Source organism: Podarcis bocagei, assembly GCF_964188305.1.
Source record: "Podarcis bocagei genome assembly, chromosome: 10".
Taxonomy (NCBI): Eukaryota; Metazoa; Chordata; class Lepidosauria; order Squamata; family Lacertidae; genus Podarcis; species Podarcis bocagei.
In genome coordinates this window covers 64179119-64200144 of record NC_138135.1, presented here as the reverse complement: position 1 = coordinate 64200144, position 21026 = coordinate 64179119, and the positions used below count along the sequence as shown (strand labels likewise).

Sequence of the window (21026 nt, the reverse complement as noted above, 5' to 3'; positions counted from 1 at the left end):
TATTATTATTATTATTATTATTATTATTATTATTCCTTAGCTTTGTGTCATTTTCCTATTTCTGCTTGCTGTTCAACATGTTCCCCTTCTCTCTATTTAGCAATAGGGAACCTGTGACTCTCCAGCCATTGTTGTTCTACGGCGTCAATCATACCCGAGACCATCAAATGTATTGACTTGGGCTGATCAACTCCCATCAGCCCAAGTCAATACATTTGATGGTCTCAGGTATGATTGACCCCGTAGAACAACAATGGCTGGAGAGTCACAGGTTCCCTATTGCTAAATAGAGAGAAGGGGAACCTCAGTTTCTGGAGAGTCACGGTTCCCCAGCACATTATGGATTCAGGCCTATTATATATATTTAAAATTCTTGAAAAGCCTTCTCTGGCATCTTTTCTCTACTTGAGCTGTCCTCTGCTTTCATGTACCAAGAGTTGGGATTGTTTTCTTCCTCAGCACATCTTAGCACACACAGATTCTAACATCCCAGCACTTTCCTGCATTTCATCAGCAACAAGATGTCTTTAATTTACATGCTTCTCCCAAATGCACCCTCTGAGAATACTAAGACAAAATTTCATACAGATGGGAAAGACTTTTCATGCTCCTCACCAACTTTCATGTTTTCCGGGGGCCTAAATAAACAGTCCCCTCACAGAATCCCACACAGGTTTTTAAGCTCCACCATGGATGTTAACTTGACTCCTTGTTACGCCTCAGAAATGAGGCGTGCCCGGCAGGAATTTGGACTTCAGTAGAAGAAATAAACGACAAACAGTTGGCATTTTGTAGCGTTCATGGTATTATTCTCATATAAATAATGGGATTGGTACATAACAAGAACATGTCATTATATCTTTCAGATTTCTAAGTAACGTTAGGAATTCTAAATGGCAAACAGATGACAGACCCAATTTCCCCATGTAGATGAAGCCAATGAAGGGGTTTCCTCAAGTATATCTAGGAAAGAAGAATATAGGTGATTCTGGTTCTGGGGGGGGGGACTCTATAAGGGAACAGCCTGGCTCAGTGTCCTTTCTCATTCTTTTTCAATTGCATCCACAGGAGGAGTGGTGATGGGACAACAATGAGTGGTCAGAGGGGAAAGACAGGGAAGAGGAGGTATTGGAAGCTGAAGAGGCAACAGGGTCTAGTGAGCTGGGGGAGACTGTCGCAGAGAGAAGTCGAAGAAGAAGAAGAAGAAGAAGAAGAAGAAGAAGAAGAAGAAGAAGAAGAAGAAGAAGAAGAAGAGTGAGAGGAGAGAGGTCAGGAGGCAGAGATGAGTTAGACAGATGAAGAGTCACAGGTATCTCCCACTCCTCCTGAGACAAGCTCCCCTCACCGCTTGTCTCCCAGAACCAGAAGAGACATGAAAAGGGTGGAGGATAGGCTGACTGCCTGCAGGCTCAGTCTCTGATTGCTTGTCCGATTGCTTGGAAGAAGCTCCAGAGAGGAGGAGGCACAGACGGGCTTGGGGAGACAGGCTTTAGTCTCAGCAACTGATTTCCTGGGATAAGACCTACAGGGAACAAGCTGCTGTGCTTATTAGGCCAACTCTGTGAAGGTCGTGCTTTCGAACTGTGTGATTTACTGACCAGCTCACTCTGTGGCACACAGTGTCTCTGAGCATTTAAAAGTGCTGGCAAAAAAACAACTTAACGACACTAGCTAAGATGATAGAAAATAAACCCAAGGCTATTGCAGAAAGAGTCTACTAATCTGTAACAGGTTCTCACAAACTCTGTGGAAAAGAATTAAAACCGGGTGCTGAATGCATTTCAACAAAAGCAAGTCTCACAAAATGCAGTTGAGCTTGCTTCGTAATAACTTTGCTGAGTACTTCAACCACAGAAACAATGCATGCTTTCTCCAGGTAGAAAAATCAAACTATGCGATAAAACCTGAGAATTGTCTAAGGGTTAGGTTTCTGTCCATGGCAAGACAGGGACTTTTTATTCCTCAGTAAAAAAAAGTAACAGCTCATAAGGAGGAGGGGGACACAAACAATTAAATAGATAACAAATATCCAAACAAAATCTTTTCCATTCAATAACTTTTGGGATGCACTTGGATTTGACAAAGTGACATATTATACATGAGATGACCCTCAAATAACAAAACTTAGGCACCAAAGGTGTCATGGACTTTGAAGACGCACGAACTCAGGACGAAAGGGAGAAACGTGCTAAGAGGAAGGCACGCTTGGCAAACCCTCACTGTGATCAGCTCCCACCCAGAAACCTATGTCTCCACTGTGTGGATCCAGAATTGGCCTCCAAGGTCACTTACGGACTCACTGTTAAGACCGTGTTCATGGAAGTACTTGGCTGCGAATGATTGCCAAAGAGGAAGACATTTAAGGTAATATCACATCATTTTAAACAGCCAAGAACAGTATCATGGGAACTGTAGTTTGTTAAGAGGGCTGGGCATTGTTGGAAAACACCTCTTCCCTTCCCAGAGTACAATTCCCTGGGAAGTGGGCTTGACTTCAGCTCTGAGAACTGAAGCTCTGTGAACTGAAGCTCCTAACAACTCTCAGCATCCTTTACAAACTACAGTTCAACGGGTTTAAAGTGGTATGGTACTGTTTTAAAGGGCAGATGGGGCCTTAGTACACCATCTGTGCACAGGGGAGTTTCTTTTTGTGTCCCTCACGCATGACAGAATCACCGTTTTCCATTGGCTTATCCCACAAAGCTGCGACAAATGTTTAAAAGCCCGCCAGAAGTTTGTGGAACTACCAACCTACCAAGAGGGAGGGTGATGATTCTGTAGGAAAGATCCAAGCTGCCCAGGTCCCTACCCTGGTGGCTGTGGACCTTTGAATGTTTGCAAGAACGCTGTGGGATGAATCTATGGCAAAACAGCTCCCACAGCACGTACTGCAACATCTAATGAGCACATTCGTCAATTCCAAAGGAGATTGAAACTGACTGTAGACTGTTTTTCACTCCTCTCTCTCCCTCCAGGCCGCTTTGTAGTAGGGGCTTGCCCTCAAAAAACTTGACCTCGTGAATAGTCCTTGAAATCAATGAGAATTACTGGCATGTGGCAACTATTCACCAAAGTAAGAGCAACTCGCCCCAAGAGACGTAACACAGTTATTGAGAAGGCCGCTGAAATTGTTCCTCTAATTTGATTGCTTTTCTTCATAAATACAAAGAACAGGTGCTCTTCATACTGGAGGAGGAAAGAGAAAGAGGTGTCAGATGGGGAGAATTTTCACCGTTTAATAAAAGGGATAGCGTGTTTCAGGCTTTGTTGACAACTCTTTTTTAATCATTTCATGTTCCGGAACTTAACTGGATCTGCCAAAACTGGCAGATAGTATTAATCATGATTTATTTTTTCGACCTGGGGTGAGGAACCTATGGCCCTCCTTGTTGGACTCCAACTCACATCATCCCTCAACTTTGGTCATGCGGGTTGGAGCTTATGGGATTTGGAGTGCAACATCTTAAGAGCCAAATGTTCCCTTTCCCTGTTTTAGACAATGCCACCACCCCCCGCCTCCAACTAAGGCTTAGGTTGCCCAATGCCTAAATTGCCAAAGTTGTGATGATTCTACAGGGTAGGCAAAACCTCCAGGTCATAGCCAATTCTTTTCTTGGCCCCACAAATATGGCAACCACCGCAGCCATAGCAAGGTCAATTCAATGAGTAAATGCAAAATTACCCAAGTAGATGGGTGGGTTGATCAAACGAAGAAGGGCTGGGAGTCTGGGGCTGGTGTGGGCTGTTTTAAATCCCCCAGGAATGGACCTGAGGGAAGCCTGATTGTTCCCTCAAGCCCGCCCCAATTCGGCAGGCTGACTCAGGGTAGTATTTCAAATCTGTGACAGATATTTTCACGTATTGCCTGTATTTTTGCTTCTCTGAGCAGAAGAGGGTTTAAAACTTGACTAGAAGGTTATGAAAGAGTGAGATTTTCTTCCCCTGTTCTAAGATACGGTGTTGCATTGACTTCTAGACCAATGGGGGGGGGGCTTGCAAGCAAAGTGTCTTCCGAATGACAAGAAGCCATACCAAAAAAAATGTACACTCACCTCTGCATTTTGGTTTGTGCTGTGCTTTTCTCTTTGTGAGTCTCCTTGTGAAAAACTGGAAGGGGAAACAAATGGCAGCAGTTAATCTTCCACCTCAAATTATTCAGTTATCTCGTCATAGATCTAAGGTACCAGAGCCTGTCAAGCAAATGGTTGAAATTAATAAATGGTGGTATTGAGATAATATTTGGGAAATAAAGGGAAAACACAAACTGCAGTACTGTGCCAGGCAAGAAATTTCTGGATTCTAGCTACATGCAGGACTGTTGAAAAACAATGGAAAACCAAGTATTGGGCCATTAAGGGCAACTGGAATTGAATAAAGCTATCCTTTGCCCCTGCTCCAAGGAGTGGATGGGACCAGGAGATTTGGGAGGTTGCCAAGGTGACGGGGGGCAGGATGTGACAGAAAAATGCATCCTTCTTAAAATCCAGAGGTGTTCTGGGAACGAAAAGGAGGAAGTGGGCAGAACTCAATGTAGCGTTGGCTGGAGGAGGCTACATTGAGAGACCGGGAGCCATGACTGACGACTGTTTTAGACCCAAACTTGCCAAAGTTATGAGAGCGGTAATGAGAGCCACTCTAGGAGTATAATGTCCTGCAACCCCTCCACAGAAGACTTTAGGTCAGCTTTTCTCAACCTGTAGGTCCCCAGATGTTGTTGAACTACAACTCCCATCACCCCTAGCTAGCAAGGCCAGAGCTCAGGGATGATGGGAGTTGTAGTCCAACAACATCTGGGGACCCACAGGTTGAGAACCACTGCTTTAGGTGCATATGCGTGTAAAATGAGCCATATTTCTTAAAGGTACTAGCCTCCATGGCGTCTCGATTTTCCCAGTGGAAACACAACCCTGGTTGAGTGCCTGGAACCCCTGGAATCTTATTTTCACTCAGCAGAGACTGGAGGTGGTGTGCAGCCTTTGTAACAATACTGATACCCTGGTCTTCCTTCCAGAGCAATGCCCATAGTTTCCCCTCTGCCAATTTTACCCTCAAAGCAGCTCGGTGCAGTAGGTGAGACTGAAGTATGGTGACTGGCCAAACGTCACCTAGTAAGCTTCACGACTGAGTGGTGATATGGACCTGGGTCTCCCCAGTTCTAGTCCAACATGCTAAACACAACATCACATTTTATCTAGCCTCCTATCTGACCTAGTTAAGAAACAGGTTGCCAAGAAGAAGCAAAGGACGTTTTGTATAAACATGTCTTCAGGGGCCACTTGACGGAGCCGCGCCCTGAGATCCACCAGACTTAGGTCAACAACGGCAACATCAAATGATGGGTTGCAGTTACAAAACAGTCCTTGCAGATCAGACAATAAGGACAAAGTTTATATATCACTATTCATCACTTATTCAAACAATGAAGCTTCATCACTTATTCAAACAATGAAGCAATAACTTACGAGAACCAAGGCTCACATATTTGAATCAGCCCACCATTCCTAAGTGTGACTGGATATGTATTTTTGTTTCCTAAATGACAATCCAAGGCAGAAATCCAGCAGGATGCCTGGAACGCACTGGCATTTTAAGGAACATGTTTTCTGAAGATGGCATCTTGAAGGTTGCTTTGCACATTACATTATGTGTTGAAAAGAGGATGCGCAAGTGACTCATGCCTCTTTTTGTGGTTTTTGTTTGTGCAAGGAGGGTATTTGATTTGCATCTCTTCCTTAGAAGGAGAGGTTACAGCTTGCACATCTTACCAGAAATGGATGAGAGAAACAAAAATAGATACCGGAATCAGTTCTGGAGTTCCTTGAATCATGCAAATCTGCCCCGGGTATTCTACTAGACCTCATATGGAAATGTAGCTTGGCAATTGTCTGAGTGTAAGGTTGCCATACGTCCTGAATTTCCCTGATGTATCTGGACTACTGCAGTTGGAAGCAGTGTCTGGATGTATGTCAACCCATGTTCTGTTTCGTGAATTTGCCAAACAAAAGCTCAACAACTTTTCCGTCCAGAGTGCGTATGGAAACATTGCCTTTGAAGAGGCCATACTACCTGACTCAAATAAATAACAAATGGGCAGACTGCAATACAGTCCATTTGTATAGCTACAATTGACATGGGTTATATAAACGAAAACCACTTGGGTACCTTCTAACATGTAACATGGGCATAAGCCATGGTGAGCTCAAGTCTTCTAGAATACCCCCATCTGTCAGGGAATGCCTTGTTGTTGGGACTATGTTGGGTGAGCAACAGATAGAGAAGGAAATGAGGAAACAGATATGAGTATGGACCTGAATTATATTGGATATAAGAGTTCAGACACTCTACACCACTGACCTAAGCAGACCATTTTGGACTGGTAAAAATAGTTATAGAAGGGGTGGGAAATCTCCTTTAGGACCACATTCCCCAATAGATAGCCATGTGGCTGTTTGCCAGTGAGAACCAGGTAAAGGTAAAGGGACCCCTGACCATTAGGTCCAGTCGTGACCGACTCTGGGGTTGCGGCGCTCATCTCGCTTTATTGGCCGAGGGAGCCTGCGTATAGCTTCTAGGTCATGTGGCCAGCATGACTAAGCCGCTTCTGACGAACCAGAGCAGCGCACGGAAATGCCGTTTACCTTCCTGCCGGAGCGGTACTTATTTATCTACTTGCACTTTGACGTGCTTTCAAACTGCTAGGTTGGCAGGAGCAGGGACCGAGCAACGGGAGCTCACCCTGTCACGGGGATTCGAGCCGCTGATCTTCTGATCAGCAAGTCCTAGTCTCTGAGGTTTAACCCACAGCACCACCCGTGTCCCTAATGAGGACCAGAGCTGCAGACAAATGTGGGCGGAGCAACAGATGAAACTCTTAGCTTGGTGCAAGAAGCTACAGTTAGTGGGTCGTTCCCTAGACCAGATGGATGGGAGCTTGCCTGCTCTTGATGGAGTTACACTCTCTCTGAAGGAGCAGGTACATAGCTCGGGAATATTTCGAGATCAATTGCTGTCACTTGAGGCTCAGGTGGCCTCGATGGCACAGAGTGCCTTGCATCAGCTTTGGCTGGTGCCCTACCCTTGCTCCTACCTGGATAGGGATAGTCTAACATCTGTCATCTATGCTCTGCTAAGCTCTAGGTTAGATTATTGTAATGTGTTATGTGTGCATGGGGCCGCCTCTGAAAACAGTTCGGAAACTTCCGCTGGTGCAAGACAGTTTGAGCATATTGCACAGATCCTGGCCCAACTGCACTGGCTGCCAATTAGTTTCTGGGCCCAATTCAAAGTGCTGGTTTTGATCTATCAAGCCTTAAACAGCTCAGGACTGCAATAATTCAAGGGCTGCTTCTCCCCATATGACAGAGTCCAGACCCTGTGATCATAATCTGAGGCCCTTCATTGTGTGCCTCCTCCACAAGAGGTCCGGAGGATGGCAACATGAGAATGGACCTTTTCTGCAATGGCCACCCCAAGGAGGATCGCCTGACACCTTCATTATACATCAGCGCCAGGTGGAAACGTTCTTTTTCAACCAGGCCTTTGGCTGATTAACATTCTAGAGGTTGCATCACCATGCATCCAAGATTTTACAGTCCATGGAAAACAGATGAACTTAGGTGTTCAAGTTGGTCTTAATAAGATTAATACAAGCTGCAGGAGAAGGGAGGCTTGGTAGGACATTGAAACTGTGAGTGAGTTCCATCAACTCCATGGACATTTCTTGATTGAAAAAGAAAGTTCAGAAGGGAACGTGTGAATAAGTTGTGAATCTTCCTATCTTTCAAAGTTTCCTATTAACTCCAAGGGAGGGGAAATTAACTGCATACACTGAATACTCAGCTTGCTTAACTATTTCAATGAACCCAGAGCTGCTTTCATACACGCAGCAATGGCCGAGCCAATTTGTTCTTCTTCACAAATGTTGAAAATTGCAACACTCAGGATCCATGCAACATCAGACAAGCACCTGCGTTCTAGCACAGATTAGGGTTGCCATATTTCCGCTGCTGTTTCCATCGTGTTGCCATACATCCAGGGTTTTCCTGACATTTGGCAAAATTCCCCCCTGACACCGAAACCAGGACATGTCAACCATTGTAATGAAAAATCAGGGTGAGGAAGACTCTGAACAGGGAACAGCTTTGGACGTTATTAGAAGCTCCAGCTAATGCATGCACAAACCCTTTATGCAATCATTCTCACATCCAGGAGGAAACTTGCTACCGGTTTTCATAAAACTTGTGCATCTTCCCCTATGCAAATTATGCTATGCTGTTACCATAGAAACTCAAAAGCCAGAATCTCAAGGTACTGGTCCAGCCAAGAGCTGATACTTCTAACTATCCCCCAAGCCACTCTGAGCCAGCATGCTGCCATATGGCCAGGGCTTGCATAACCAGAACACCCCAGCCTGGAAGCTAGATTCCACTGCTACATCAAACCTTTTTAAAATAAATAAATGACTTTTTAAGACTTAGAAGAAACAGAACAGATCCCTCTGCCACACTATAGAGACCCCGCTGTGTGAATTCATGACATACTTAGGTTACGTGCTTTGTTTACACGGAATCGTACCTGATAAAAGTTTATGTCCCAGGAGGCCCATCATGGTCACAGTCAACACAAGCAATGCTATTAGAGATAGGATGCTTAAGGAATTTTCATCACCTTCCTGACTCCGAGTAGCAGAAACTGGAAAGGAAAAAATGTCCTCGTGTTGTAGTCGATACATACGTTTCAAGGATATGTAGTCCTTTCATACTACATATGACAATCCAGAGAGGGTTGTCTCTGTTAGAACATTTGCTATAGGGCGCACGCCTTGTTCTCGGTGATGCCAAATCAATAGCTGAAGAGAACATTGTCAATCAGCAAGGACTGCATTTGATCCTGCCTCTCACAGGCTCTAGGATCACAGTAGGTTCCACCACCAAGACAAGCCCAGGGCCAACCACATGGGACAACTGTGGCTGCAGACCACACATTATTCTACTTGGCTTTGGGCTATAGTGGCCAATACAATACTATTATCAATACTTACTACAGGGCAAATCACAGATGTGTGAAGGAATGGAATAGTCTACGTCTGTCCTCCGTCCCTTATAAAAGAAAAAAAGGGAGGAAGGTTATTACCTTAGCAAAGGTTTCTGTTTTGTTTTGTTGGTCAGTTGAATGTAACTCCTCCATTTTCTTGCAGTGTTAGATCTGCTAAATAGGTGTTGACACTATAACATTTAGCTACTGCCCATACCAGAAGCAGCTCAAAGGTGGGGCAAAGTCACTACCGTAGCTTCCGGGCAGGTGGGTCGCTATTGCTTATCAGGAGGAAGAGGGGCAAAGCAGTGGGGAGGCTGGCATGGTGCAGGAACACCAAACTGAGATCTGCACACTGTCCGTCTCTGTGACGCCTCTATTTTCCGCTCCCAGTAAACAACAGTGGCCCACCTGCCAGAAACCTAGCAGAGCATCTTCACCCACCCAGCAAGCCACTTCTGATCCAATGGCATGCAGTCAGTGGACTAGGGGAACTAGGCTAGTCCCCTAAATGCTCCCAATAAAATAAAGTATTGAAGCCTGGCACCTCCTTCCCAAAGCCCAGGAAGCTTCTGCCCAGATTAAGTTTAGGGAGGGAGGTGCAATGCTCTGACAGGTCCAAGAGCTCTTCTGCCACCTTCTCAAAGCCTTCCTGACCTTGGGAAGGAGGAAGCAGGGTTCCAGCATCCTGTCAGAGGCCTGGCACCTCCTGCCCAAAGTCCAGGAATCTTCTGCCCAGTTTACGGAGGCTGTTGCCTTTGGCCTTAACTGTTCCCCTACAAAAAAATTTCACCACATACAACTGTTCTGATCCATCTATTTCATGTCCTGAGGGATGTTGTGTTTGTGATCTAGCTTCTCCCTCTTAACATTTTTCTAAGGCGGTAAATGCATCCCCCCCCCCAGATGTCTTGCCATTGCTGCTGCAGTAAGATGATAAAGAACTGATGAGGGAAGATGTGCTACTTCCCCCTCTAGTTATCATTTGCATGCTAGCACAGAAAAGACCTTCGACACAAAAGACAAACCTGAATGCAGATGTCTGATCCACATGTTTTGCCTGAGATGTTGACATACGTTGAACTCAAGCCAGCCTGTGAAAGAGGCAAAAGCAAAAAAACACAAAACACATTAGCCCAAAGGCAACAGAGATGCCTCGTTTTCCTTTTTGGCCATGATACTTATTTGACTGTGCCACAAAACACAGTGGTTTGCATTGATGAAGACATTCACCCTTTTTGGTGTGTCTATGGAGCATGCTGATCTTGTGCCAGTTCCAAGTGTGGGGAACCTGTGCCCCTCCAGATGTTACTGGGCTCCAAATCCCATTAGCTGCAGCCAGTATGGTCAATGGTCAAGGATGATGGGATTTGGAGTCCAGTATAGTTAAAGCTATGGTTTTCCCAGTAGTGATTTATGGACGTGAGAGCTGGACCATAAAGAAGGCTGATCACCGAAGAATTGATGCTTTTGAATTCTGGTGCTGGAGGAGACTCTTGAGAGTCCCATGGACTGCAAGAAGATCAAACCTATCCATTCTGAAGGAAATCAGCCCTGAGTGCTCACCGGAAGGACAGATCCTGAAGCTGAGGCTCCAATACTTTGGCCACCTCATGAGAAGAGAAGACTCCCTGGAAAAGACCTGGAAAGATTGAGGGCACAAGGAGAAGGGGACGACAGAGGATGAGATGGTTGGACAGTGTTCTCAAAGCTACCAACATGAATTTGACGAAACTGCGGGAGGCTGTCCAAAAGTTTTTCCTGACGTTTAGTAGGAATCTTCTTTCTTGTCACTTGAAGCCATTGGATCAAGTCCTACCCTCCAGAACAGGAGAAAACAAGCTTGTTCCTTCTTCTGTGTTACAGCTCTTGAGAAATTTGAAGGTGGCTTTCATATTTCCTTTCAGTCTCCTCTTTTCTAGGCTAAACATACCCAGCTCCTTCAACCGTTCCTCATAAGGCTTGGTTTCCAAACCCTTGATCATCTTGGTTGCCCTGCTCTGCATTTGCTCAGTTCGAGGTGATGACTCAGTGCTTCTCGCTGCTTTCATTGAGAGTCGTTGTGGGCTGGCAACATCAACCCCGCCATGTGGGACTCCCTTACAGACAACCGCAGTGTCTGGAGACAGGCGGTAAGGTTGTGCAACCATAGCAGTGACCAGAGGAGGAATAACCGCTGGGAAGAGCACACAGTGAAGTAACGCCATGGTGTATCTGCAGCAGTACAACCAGATGTCTTCATCTGGCCCAGCTGCAACAAAACAGGTCTCTCCCATATTGGTCTCTACAGCCACAGCAGGCGCTGTAACTTCATCCCCAAAGAAACACTCCTCCATTGTCCCCCAAGGCAGATGGATGTCAACAACAACATCTCAAAGCCAGTTCCCATGTGTAGGTTCATTGTTTGGTCATTTGTGAAATGCATCATAATGCATACAGTGGTACCTTGGGTTACATACGCTTCAGGTTACATACGCTTCAGGTTACAGTCACAGCTAACCCAGAAATAGTACCTCAGGTTAAGAACTTTGCTTCAGGATGAGAACAGAAATTGTGGTCCGGCGGTGCAGCAGCAGCAGGAGGCCCCATTAGCTAAAGTGGTGCTTCAGGTTAAGAACAGTTTCAGGTTAAGAATGGACCTCCGGAACGAATTAAGTACTTAACCCGAGGTACCACTGTATTATTTTCCTATACTTTGTGGCCAAGCTTACTGTTTGTGAAAGCTAGTAGGTGGCTAGGTTGAGAGTAGAATCATAGAGTCATAGAGTCCAACTGTAGAGTTGGAACGGACCCTTGTGTCATCTAGTCCAATCCCCTGCAATGCAGGGATCTCAGCTAAAGCATCCATGACAGCACAATTCAAAGAGTTGGTGCTGACCTTTAAAGCCCTAAACGGCCTCAGCCCAGTATACCTGAAGGGGTGTCTCCACCCCTATCATTCAGCCTGGGCACTGAGGTCCAGCTCTGAGGTCCTTCTGGAGGTTCCCTCACTGCGAGAAGTGAGGTTGCAGGGAACCAGGTGGATGGCCTTCTTGGTGGTGGTACCCACCCTGTGAAACATCCTCCCACCAGATGTCCAGGAAATAAACAACTATCTGCCTTTTAGAAGACTCCTGAAGACAACCCTGTTTAGGGAAGTTTTTAAGGTTTGATGTTTTGCCATTTTTTTATGTGCTGTAAGACACCCATAGTGGCTGGGGAAATTCAGGCACATGGGCGGGGTATAAATATAAAATTATTATTATTATATTACAGTAGATAACAGAACATTGGAAACTTCAGGCTGGTTCCTATGATGGAAGCTTTGGAGTCGCAAAGCCAATCTTGTCATCATCTTGATCCTCCTTTCCAAATTAAGAAGAGGCTTCTTTGTGTTGTTGTTGTTAAAAATATGTGCCTAGCAGAGCCTGTCTTATCTGAAGTGCGAACATCAGAAGTGAATCAGAGTTCTATCAAAATCAGTTTGAAGTCAGCTCTCAGCGGCCAATATCTGTCACGTACTTTCCTTTAAAAGGACGCCGAACACCAAAATGTAGCGATCTCTAGTCAGTCAAGCATTTAGGGGGAAAAAATGGAGTACTTTATTTGGAAGGATATTTCCGCTAAGTGCTCTGTGCAAATCATTGTTCATTGTAAAGTCACTGAGAGGATGTGGTGGAAAAAACCATTCGAAAACAAAAGAAGGGGAACTCTGTGATTCAAAATCTACATGATTTCACAACATAACGTAGCTGTACAGAACGTATCAATTCCATAATGGTACTTGAGGGTTGATAGGGTTTTTTTAATTAAAAAATGAGATCCCATCTCACAGTAGTACTTAGTTGCTCTTTTTTAACTTGGGTCTTTAGCTTTAGTCAGTATGTTTCCCACTGACTGAAATGGGTATTCTCCTGCAAAATGTTTGCCTTAAAAGGATCTGACAGACGTAGATCAAGAGTTCAGGATTCACTTGTAAGAAAGGAGAAATAAAAATGGCACAAACCACTGAGATGGGCTGGTGGATTCCAGTAGAGTTGCATAAAGACGCCTCTGTCTTGTTGCATACGTGAACGGAAAATTTTGCCTCGGCAGCTTGTGACATGAAGGAAACTTCTATCCTATTGTCCATCACAGCAAGATTCATTTCCCAAGCTGAAACAGAAGTAAAAAAGCAATCTACGTTACCGAGAAGTGATCCTAACTAGTGACACTTTTGTTTTTGCCATTTAATACTTGCTTCATTTTTCAGCCAGCTTCATCACTGAAGCTCACAGGCGACCGCAAAATGTCCGCCCTTTAGTTAATCTCACAACTATCACATTATGAGGTTTGTGCGCCTTGTACCTAGAAGCATTGTACACTGCACCAATGCTTAGATACTATACAAATTAGTATGTTGATTTTAATAAGCTGCCCTTGGCAATTGTTTTCTTGGAATGAGGCTTCAACCTGTTTTGTTGGCATTCGCCTGTCTCGAGAGACAATGGAGTGCGCCTCCGGCGGTGAAGGCAAACTGCTGGAGAATCACAGTGCCTGCTGTGGCTGCAGAGACCAGTAACTCATAACTGCTGCCTCCTGCGTTGTTTTCGCTGCAATAGCACCACCGGAGTGACCTGGGCACTGCGTATGCAAAGGCGGTTTTAGGGTGGCATGACCAGTGTGGTGACACTGGGTGCCACGGTGCTGGAGGTGCCACAGCAATGCTGTGGAATGGAGTGCAAGAGGTAGGGGCACTGAATTTTAGCATCACACAGGGTGCCGCTGAAATTGGAGAGCCCAAAATCCACCGCTGGTGTATGGAGGTCCTGGGCGGCCCAGACAACAAGACCCACCCCCTCTTGGCCTTGCTGATGTGGTGCCAAGGAAAGCAGAGCAATAAATTTGGCACCAGCTTGGCTGCTAGGAGTTGCCGGAAGGAGGCGTACAAGACGCCATCCAACCGCCTTAGGGACACTAAGGAAAACACCATAATTCAAAGGATACAGTTCCTCATTATTCACGGTCCTTCAGATGTGGTCTTAGAAAAACAAAACAGAAAAAACCCACCCTGCTTTATGACAGGTATAGACTAAGCGGCTTGTTCCGCTATGGCTGCCATTGAGCCATTACAAATGTAGAAAGATGTTTATGAATGCAATCACCTTACCTTGGGGATTTCCACGAGCAAATGGGCATCGAACCCAAGAACCGTGTTTAGTTGCAAACTAAAAGGGGTTTTTAAAAAAGAAGTGATTAGTCACACTGGGGTTGTTGTTGTTTTTCATCTTAATCTGAATTTCTAAATGGAATGTAGTGATGAATAGAGAAACAGTGGCTTTTATCTTAAACACAAGGGGAATTGGTTCCAAGTCAACATCCATAGGATTCTGCTGTGCAGAAGCTAGTACAGTGGTTCCCTAATATTTGCCCTGCACCATGGACCATGTGAAAACTGCTGAGGGTCTTGGCAGATCACTTAATGATTTTTCTGCCTGTTGCGGCAATTGCAACATTCTCTGCTAGATGCTGTATGGTTTTGGATGTCATTTCTATTGTTATTTTATTCCTTGTGCATTGTATAAGGAGCAATTAAAAAATACAGTCAAAAATCAACATGGATATTGAATGCAATGGACTTGTGCCTGTCTTCAACCACAAATCTACAGACACACCTCAGATCACATGAAGGGAACATGAAGACCACCAGTGGTCCTTGCACCACAGTTTGGCAACCCCTGTTCTAATGAATTGGGGGTTAGGGGGAGATTAGATTTGGGTGCTTCTTCCCAATTAGCTAAATAATTCCAATGGGATAATACAGCCTTCACAAAACCAGTGCTCTCTGAACTGCTTCTCAAACTGTCATTACATTTCTAATGATGGCCGTCCTACGAGTCATAGAGAAGAAGAAGAGGAGGAGGAGGAGGAGGAGGAAGAGGAGGAGGAGTTTGGATTTGATATTCCGCTTTATCACTACCCGAAGAAGTCTCAAAGCAGCTAACATTCTCCTTTCCCTTCTTCCCCCATAACAAACACTCTGTGAGGTGAGTGGGGCTGAGAGACTTCAGAGAAGTGTGACTAGCCCAAGGTCACCCAGCAGCTGCATGTGGAGGAGCGGAGACGCGAACCCGGTTCACCAGATTATGAGTCCACCGCTCTTAACCACTACACCACACTGGCTCTCCAGAGGGGACAGCGTAGCTTTTCCACAGGACCCGGCCACAAGATTTCTCTTAATAAGTAGAGCAAAGGGATGATTCATAAGGAAATAATGTATAATGGAAAAAATATACCTTCATGCAAAGGTTTGGCTGTGCATCAACTCGAGAATATTTTACCTGATTGAAAACAGAATGATCAGAGAGTTATTGGCATCGTCTGAGAAAAACAGGCATTGGCATAGCTAGCTTTTAGATGCATTGGAAAGATTATTGATTTATAAGCATTGCAAAGATATTCCTTACTGGACTGAAAGCTAAGCCTGACTTGGTGTAAACTTGACTTACTAACTGACAGCTAAAAGTTGACTTGGTGTACATCAAAGCCTTGTGTGGATGGCATTTTTAGTGAATGCATGGAGTATAGAGGTCGTGTCCTACTCTGAACCTTTGTTCACCCCCCTTCTTGAACACATCCTAGGCGCATTCAAACTGATGCGTATCTGCATATAGCTTGTGGACACAGGGGTAGGAATGCTCAAACAGATTTATCCTTCAATCTCCCTCCAGTCCCTTAACGTTTTGCAGTACCGTCCTCCGCTTAAAAAACATGTACCAATAATAATAATAATATTTTTATTTATACCCCGCCCTTCCCGGTTCAAAAACCAGGCTCTGGGCGGCTAACAACAAATTTAAAACACTTTTAAAAACTTAATTATAAAAACAGCATAGAATACAGTATAAAAACATGAATGACAATAAAATTCGAAAATCAAAAATCAATTAGACAATCCCCGGGGCTAGCTGACTGAATTGGTCCTACTTGGGCCAGCGAGGAGGCCAGGGGAGAATTATCTGTGGGGTCTCAGAACTGAACAATGAAAGATAGTAATTAATTCTCCCAGCACACCAGGTCTAGAACAACAATGTATATGAAGGACTACACACGTGAAATGGATATTATAATTATAAAATGTAGCAGAGGTGCTGTTTGTAAGGAGGGAAAAAATGTTGCCAGCTGCGAGAATGGACTAACGACAAGTGAAGGACAACAATTGGAAATTAAGTAAGACATGATACGGCTATAGGTGGAAATGATCAACATACGTTTGCAACAGGAGCAGGAAACCTGATTTTAAGAAATTGTATTAAATGAAAGTAATTTGGTTTGATTTGTAATAATTTGGAATGTTAATTTTTTAAAAAAATAAAAATATGTATCAAAATGCACATCCAGTCACATATCTTGTATTCAAACGCATTCAGAATGCCTATTTCAGAATGAAATAATGTATTATTAAAATTAGCAATAAAAAAAATCTATTTTGTGGGGAAAGAATAAAGAAATTTGTTCTCAAAGGAGACCAACGCATTTTGGCCAACTACTGTTTCACAGTTCTTCTTCAGGTGAAACCAAGTTTCCCTCCCACTCAATGAGTACATGCAGAAATACTAGACCCAGTGCATATATTTGCTCTTTGGTGCTTACTTTCTCTGCAGCGATATTTGCCGTGTTCTCTAGATCAACGCACTGATCATTGGTCTTCATGAGCTGACAGAGGCTGACAGTAACGTGGACAGGGCAGGCGGCTTCCCATTCCAGTGTTTGTGTATTGGGATTATAAATAACGTTGTCCCACAGGGCCTTGGTATCTAAAAGCAACATAGGAGGAAATGAAGGCTGCGTAAAAGCACATTATATAGCTCAAGTGTCCGGGATGCTGAACTCAACTCCTCCCCAATGGTAGCTAGCTATAAGCACCTACCATTTTGTTGGCTGGGAGTGAGATGTGGCTCTGCTGCTATCAGGGCCAGATTTAGGTTTGATGGGGCCCTAAGCTACTGAAGGTAATGGGGCCCTTTATATGTCCAGCTGTCCTTTGTCAACAACAAATTGTTTTTTGTGTTGAATATATGCTATATGGTAATTTATGGACCTAATAGGTATCTAAAGCCATTAGCACATTACAAATATGTATTTTAATCAAAGTAATTGTTGAACTGAAATACAATTAATAAGAAGGTTATTAATAGTGAAATACAACCCTATATATAGAAAGGAGCAAACTGTGATATTTTAGGGAGCAGGCTAGCAGGTGGGGCCCATTACTTACATCATAGGAGCCTACACAACACAAAACACTGTTGCTGTATGTAGGTTTTATTTTATTTGTTTTTTATCTTATATTTTGGAAATGTACATCTAGTTGTTGTTTTTTTCTTTGAATATTTTTTAGGCCCCCAAGAGAGCGAGGCCCTAAGCTGTAGCTTGTACAGCCTATACATAAATCTGACACTAGTTGCTATCTACCATGAGAGTGCAGACACAGGGTTGTGATCTGTTATTGCAATTTTTAAAGGACTGTTGATATGCTGGACAACTATTTTAGGTAAAATTCAGAAATCTGGATACACATCTGTGGAAAATTTAGACAAAAAACAGATTGGATAGCCTACTATCATGCTACCTGTGATTTCACCTTCCCCTTCCACCTTTCATTTCTTTGACAGCATAGTGTCCATTCAAACGAGCAAAAAAACCATATTTTACTTGCCATTTTTAAATGGGCACAACTGGGTTCTCTGTGCGTCGGGGATCGCTGGCCATGCCTGCAATCCAAACAGGATGATCCATTAGTTCAAATAACCAGCTAGTTTAAAATCTATTTTTCAATAAATTCTTATCCACAAAGCCCCTCTTTACTAAATGCATTCATGTAGTTGGTTGTGTTCCCCTCAAGGACTTTGCCCCGCTCTCAGAAATAATGTTCCTTCAATTAGCTACTGCGTTTTCTAACCAGGTTACATGTCCAACCATGTTGAAAATACTTACCTCGATACAAAGACAAGGCAACAACTGAGTGTACTGTAAAGAGACTGGTTTCACCAAGTCCTTCCCTTGTACCTGAAATTGTAAAATACCTTGCAATTATCATCATCATCATCATCATCATTATTCCTTCCCCCCATAAGCACTGCCCACCATGAAGTGGGAGATGACTATTGGAAGTGGAGAGCCTGCTCATGTAAGTAGCATACTCTTATTTGCATTAAGAAGTTTGTCCCTCTAGAGCAGTGGTAGGGAACCTAAGGCCCTCCAGATTTTTTTTCATACTACAGCTCCCATCAGCCCTGACCATTGGCCAAGCTGGTGGAGGGTGATGGGACTTGGAGCTCAGCAATATCTGGAGGACCACCAATTCTCCATCTCTGCTTTAGAGTGCCTTTTTTTCTGAAGCTCAGGACTAGAAGTTAGTGGAGGCTGGTCCATTATGGTGTCCCAGCAACCTCACTCTGTCCTCAGTTAACCGTCATCTGCCAGTTTAGGGATGACACTGGCTGTCAGCCACTGCCACCACCTTCTTAATCTCAGTGTTGCCTTTGTAGAAAGCAAGGGCAAAGATGGGAGCAAAAACTGGAATGACTTGGCTCTGCCTATCATTGCCAACAAAGGTCCGTATAGTTAAAGCTATGGTTTCCCCAGTAGTGATGTATGGAAGTGAGAGCTGAACCATAAAGAAGGCTGATCACCGAAGAATTGATGCTTTTCAATTATGGTGCTGGAGGAGACTCTTGAGAGTCCCATGGACTGCAAGAAGATCAAACGTATCCATTCTTAAGGAAATCAGCCCTGAGTGCTCACTGGAAGCACAAATCCTGAAGCTGAGGCTCCAATACTTTGGCCACCTCATGAGAAGAGAAGACTCCCTGGAAAAGACCCTGATGTTGGGAAAGACTGAGAGCACAAGGGGAAGGGGACGACAGAGGACGAGATGGTTGGACAGTGTTCTCAAAGCTACCAGCATGAGTTTGACCAAATTGCGGGAGGCAGTGGAAGACAGGAGTGCCTGGTGTACTCTGGTCCATGGGGTCATAAAGAGTCGGACACAACTAAATGACTAAACAACAACAACAACAATCATTGGCTCTGGATCTGCTTCCTGTTGGCCTTTTCTGCATTCCCCCTACCAGTCTCAAGAGATACCAGCCTCCACTGTTAGATGTTCCAAGATGCTGGCAGCATTGGGGGAAGAAAAAGAGCAAAGAGAAAGGTGGAAGAAATAGAAGAGGATAGGAAAACAGAGAGCAACCAAGGACAAAACATTGCATGCATCCGTCCCGCCAAAGATGGCCTCTTCATCAGGAACATGGTGCAAAATGATATTAGGCCTTTGGATGTCTTTAGTAACATAGGAAATTCCATTTCTTTCTGCTAAGTCAGGGGTCAGCAAACCTTTTCATCAGGTGGCCGGTCCACTGTCCCTCAGACCTCGGGGGGTGGACTATATTGGGGGGGATGAATGAATTCCTAGATGCATTTTAAATAAAAGGACACGCTCTACTCATGTAAAAACATGCTGATTCCTGGACCGTCAGTGGGCTGGATTTAGAAGGCAATTGGGTCAGATCTGGGCCCCAGGTCTTAGTTTGCCTACCCATGTGCTAAGTGGACCATTTTCAGTTTCCTACAAACACTTACCAAGGCGACTGGACCCACATCTTCACAAAGAAACCACTGGTGGCAAAGGCGAACATAATAATCTGTGCCTTGAACTGTCTCTGAAATATCCACCAAAATGGTTTTTCTCGCTCTGTCCACATCATAAATGATTCTGATGCCTGGAACTTGAAAGGGGAAGAGAAAGAATGGTATTAATGGTATTAACAAACGTTTGTGCTTTAATTTTACTGTTGATGTGACTCAATCTAAGATCCGGAATTCCATGACTGATTTGATTGCTATTTGAGTTTGACATTTGGTTTCAATCAGTATTAACATTACCAAGGCTACATTCCTGTCCATATTTACCTAGGAGTAAGCCCCACATTTCTCCAATGAGAGTACAGACATCCTAGTCAAATAATAATAATAATAATAATAATAATAATAATAATAATAATAATAATAATAATAATGGTAGTTTACCAAAGCATGCATTTCTGTTTCAGATTAGTTTCAGACTATGATTAGTAGAATTCAGAAACAAAGGAAGTGTTCTACATGATGTAGTGCATGTAATTTAGACCTCCTGGACCTCAGCTTACCAAAACAGCCTGGAATATTTTCCTCCACATCACTGTTTCTGCAATCTGCAAAATTCAAAACAGATCGTTTATTTTTCTGAGACGTCTGTCTTCTTGCCTCACAGAGCTGTTGTGCTGGGAAATGGGGACGGGACAACCATGCACCCCACCTTTCACCCCTTGAATAAAATTAATAAATGTAAAAATAAATAATATTATTCTATGGGAAACAGAATGTTGGGCCAGATAGGCCTTTGGTCTAATCCAGTTCCTCTCTTCTCATGCCCAGCTCCACCCCATCTAACTATTGTTTGTTTCACGGTCTCCCATAATGGGATAGAAGCTCTTTGGCCACACGTTTATTTGATTTTGTTCCCCCTTTTAAAGATACTTCTTAAAAGCCTATTTACAACTTATTTGGGGGGGTTTTTCTCATGCGACAAAATGAAAAGCAACCTAACGGTTGACTGAAATGCTAAACATGTTAGTGTTACGCGTTGGAGGTCAAACTACACAGCAGCTGGAAAGATTTTTCTGTTCTTTTATTTACCAAATGCTGTAAATAAGGGAAGTCAGGCAGAAAATACTTCCTAAAAAGAAATGCATGAGTTGAATCGTTTACTTGGCTTGGATGGAAACGCTAAATGGAGTTTCACAATAAGTTCTGCTTTCTGATTGTCTTACTGGGAAGCCAATTAGGGTCAAATGAGATTTGATGCTCAATGCATCGTTAGGAACTACATCAAGATTTGTTAAAATAAATAAATAGCTGAGCTGATTTTCACCAGGACCAGAGTGAACGGGGAGGAGAGGTTTAATTATTTTGTCCCTAGCTTGATACCAATG

At 43.9% G+C, this 21026-nt stretch overlaps 1 protein-coding gene across 1 annotated transcript in view; it reads right to left on the bottom strand.

The window, feature by feature from the left end:
- Nucleotides 1–787: 787 nt before the first annotated feature.
- IL17REL (interleukin 17 receptor E like) overlaps nt 788–21026 on the bottom strand; it is a 48145-nt gene continuing 27906 nt past the window's right edge. The window contains exons 6-18 of the mRNA XM_081211690.1: nt 20202–20246; nt 19636–19781; nt 17989–18060; nt 17711–17765; nt 16645–16808; nt 15288–15332; nt 14162–14219; nt 13019–13167; nt 10062–10127; nt 9041–9098; nt 8575–8691; nt 4053–4107; nt 788–3186 (exon numbers count right to left, since the gene is read on the bottom strand). Coding sequence (XP_081067816.1) covers nt 3156–3186; nt 4053–4107; nt 8575–8691; nt 9041–9098; nt 10062–10127; nt 13019–13167; nt 14162–14219; nt 15288–15332; nt 16645–16808; nt 17711–17765; nt 17989–18060; nt 19636–19781; nt 20202–20246 — 1061 coding nt within the window. The 3' untranslated portion in view covers nt 788–3155. The remainder of the gene's footprint in view (nt 3187–4052; nt 4108–8574; nt 8692–9040; nt 9099–10061; nt 10128–13018; nt 13168–14161; nt 14220–15287; nt 15333–16644; nt 16809–17710; nt 17766–17988; nt 18061–19635; nt 19782–20201; nt 20247–21026) is intronic.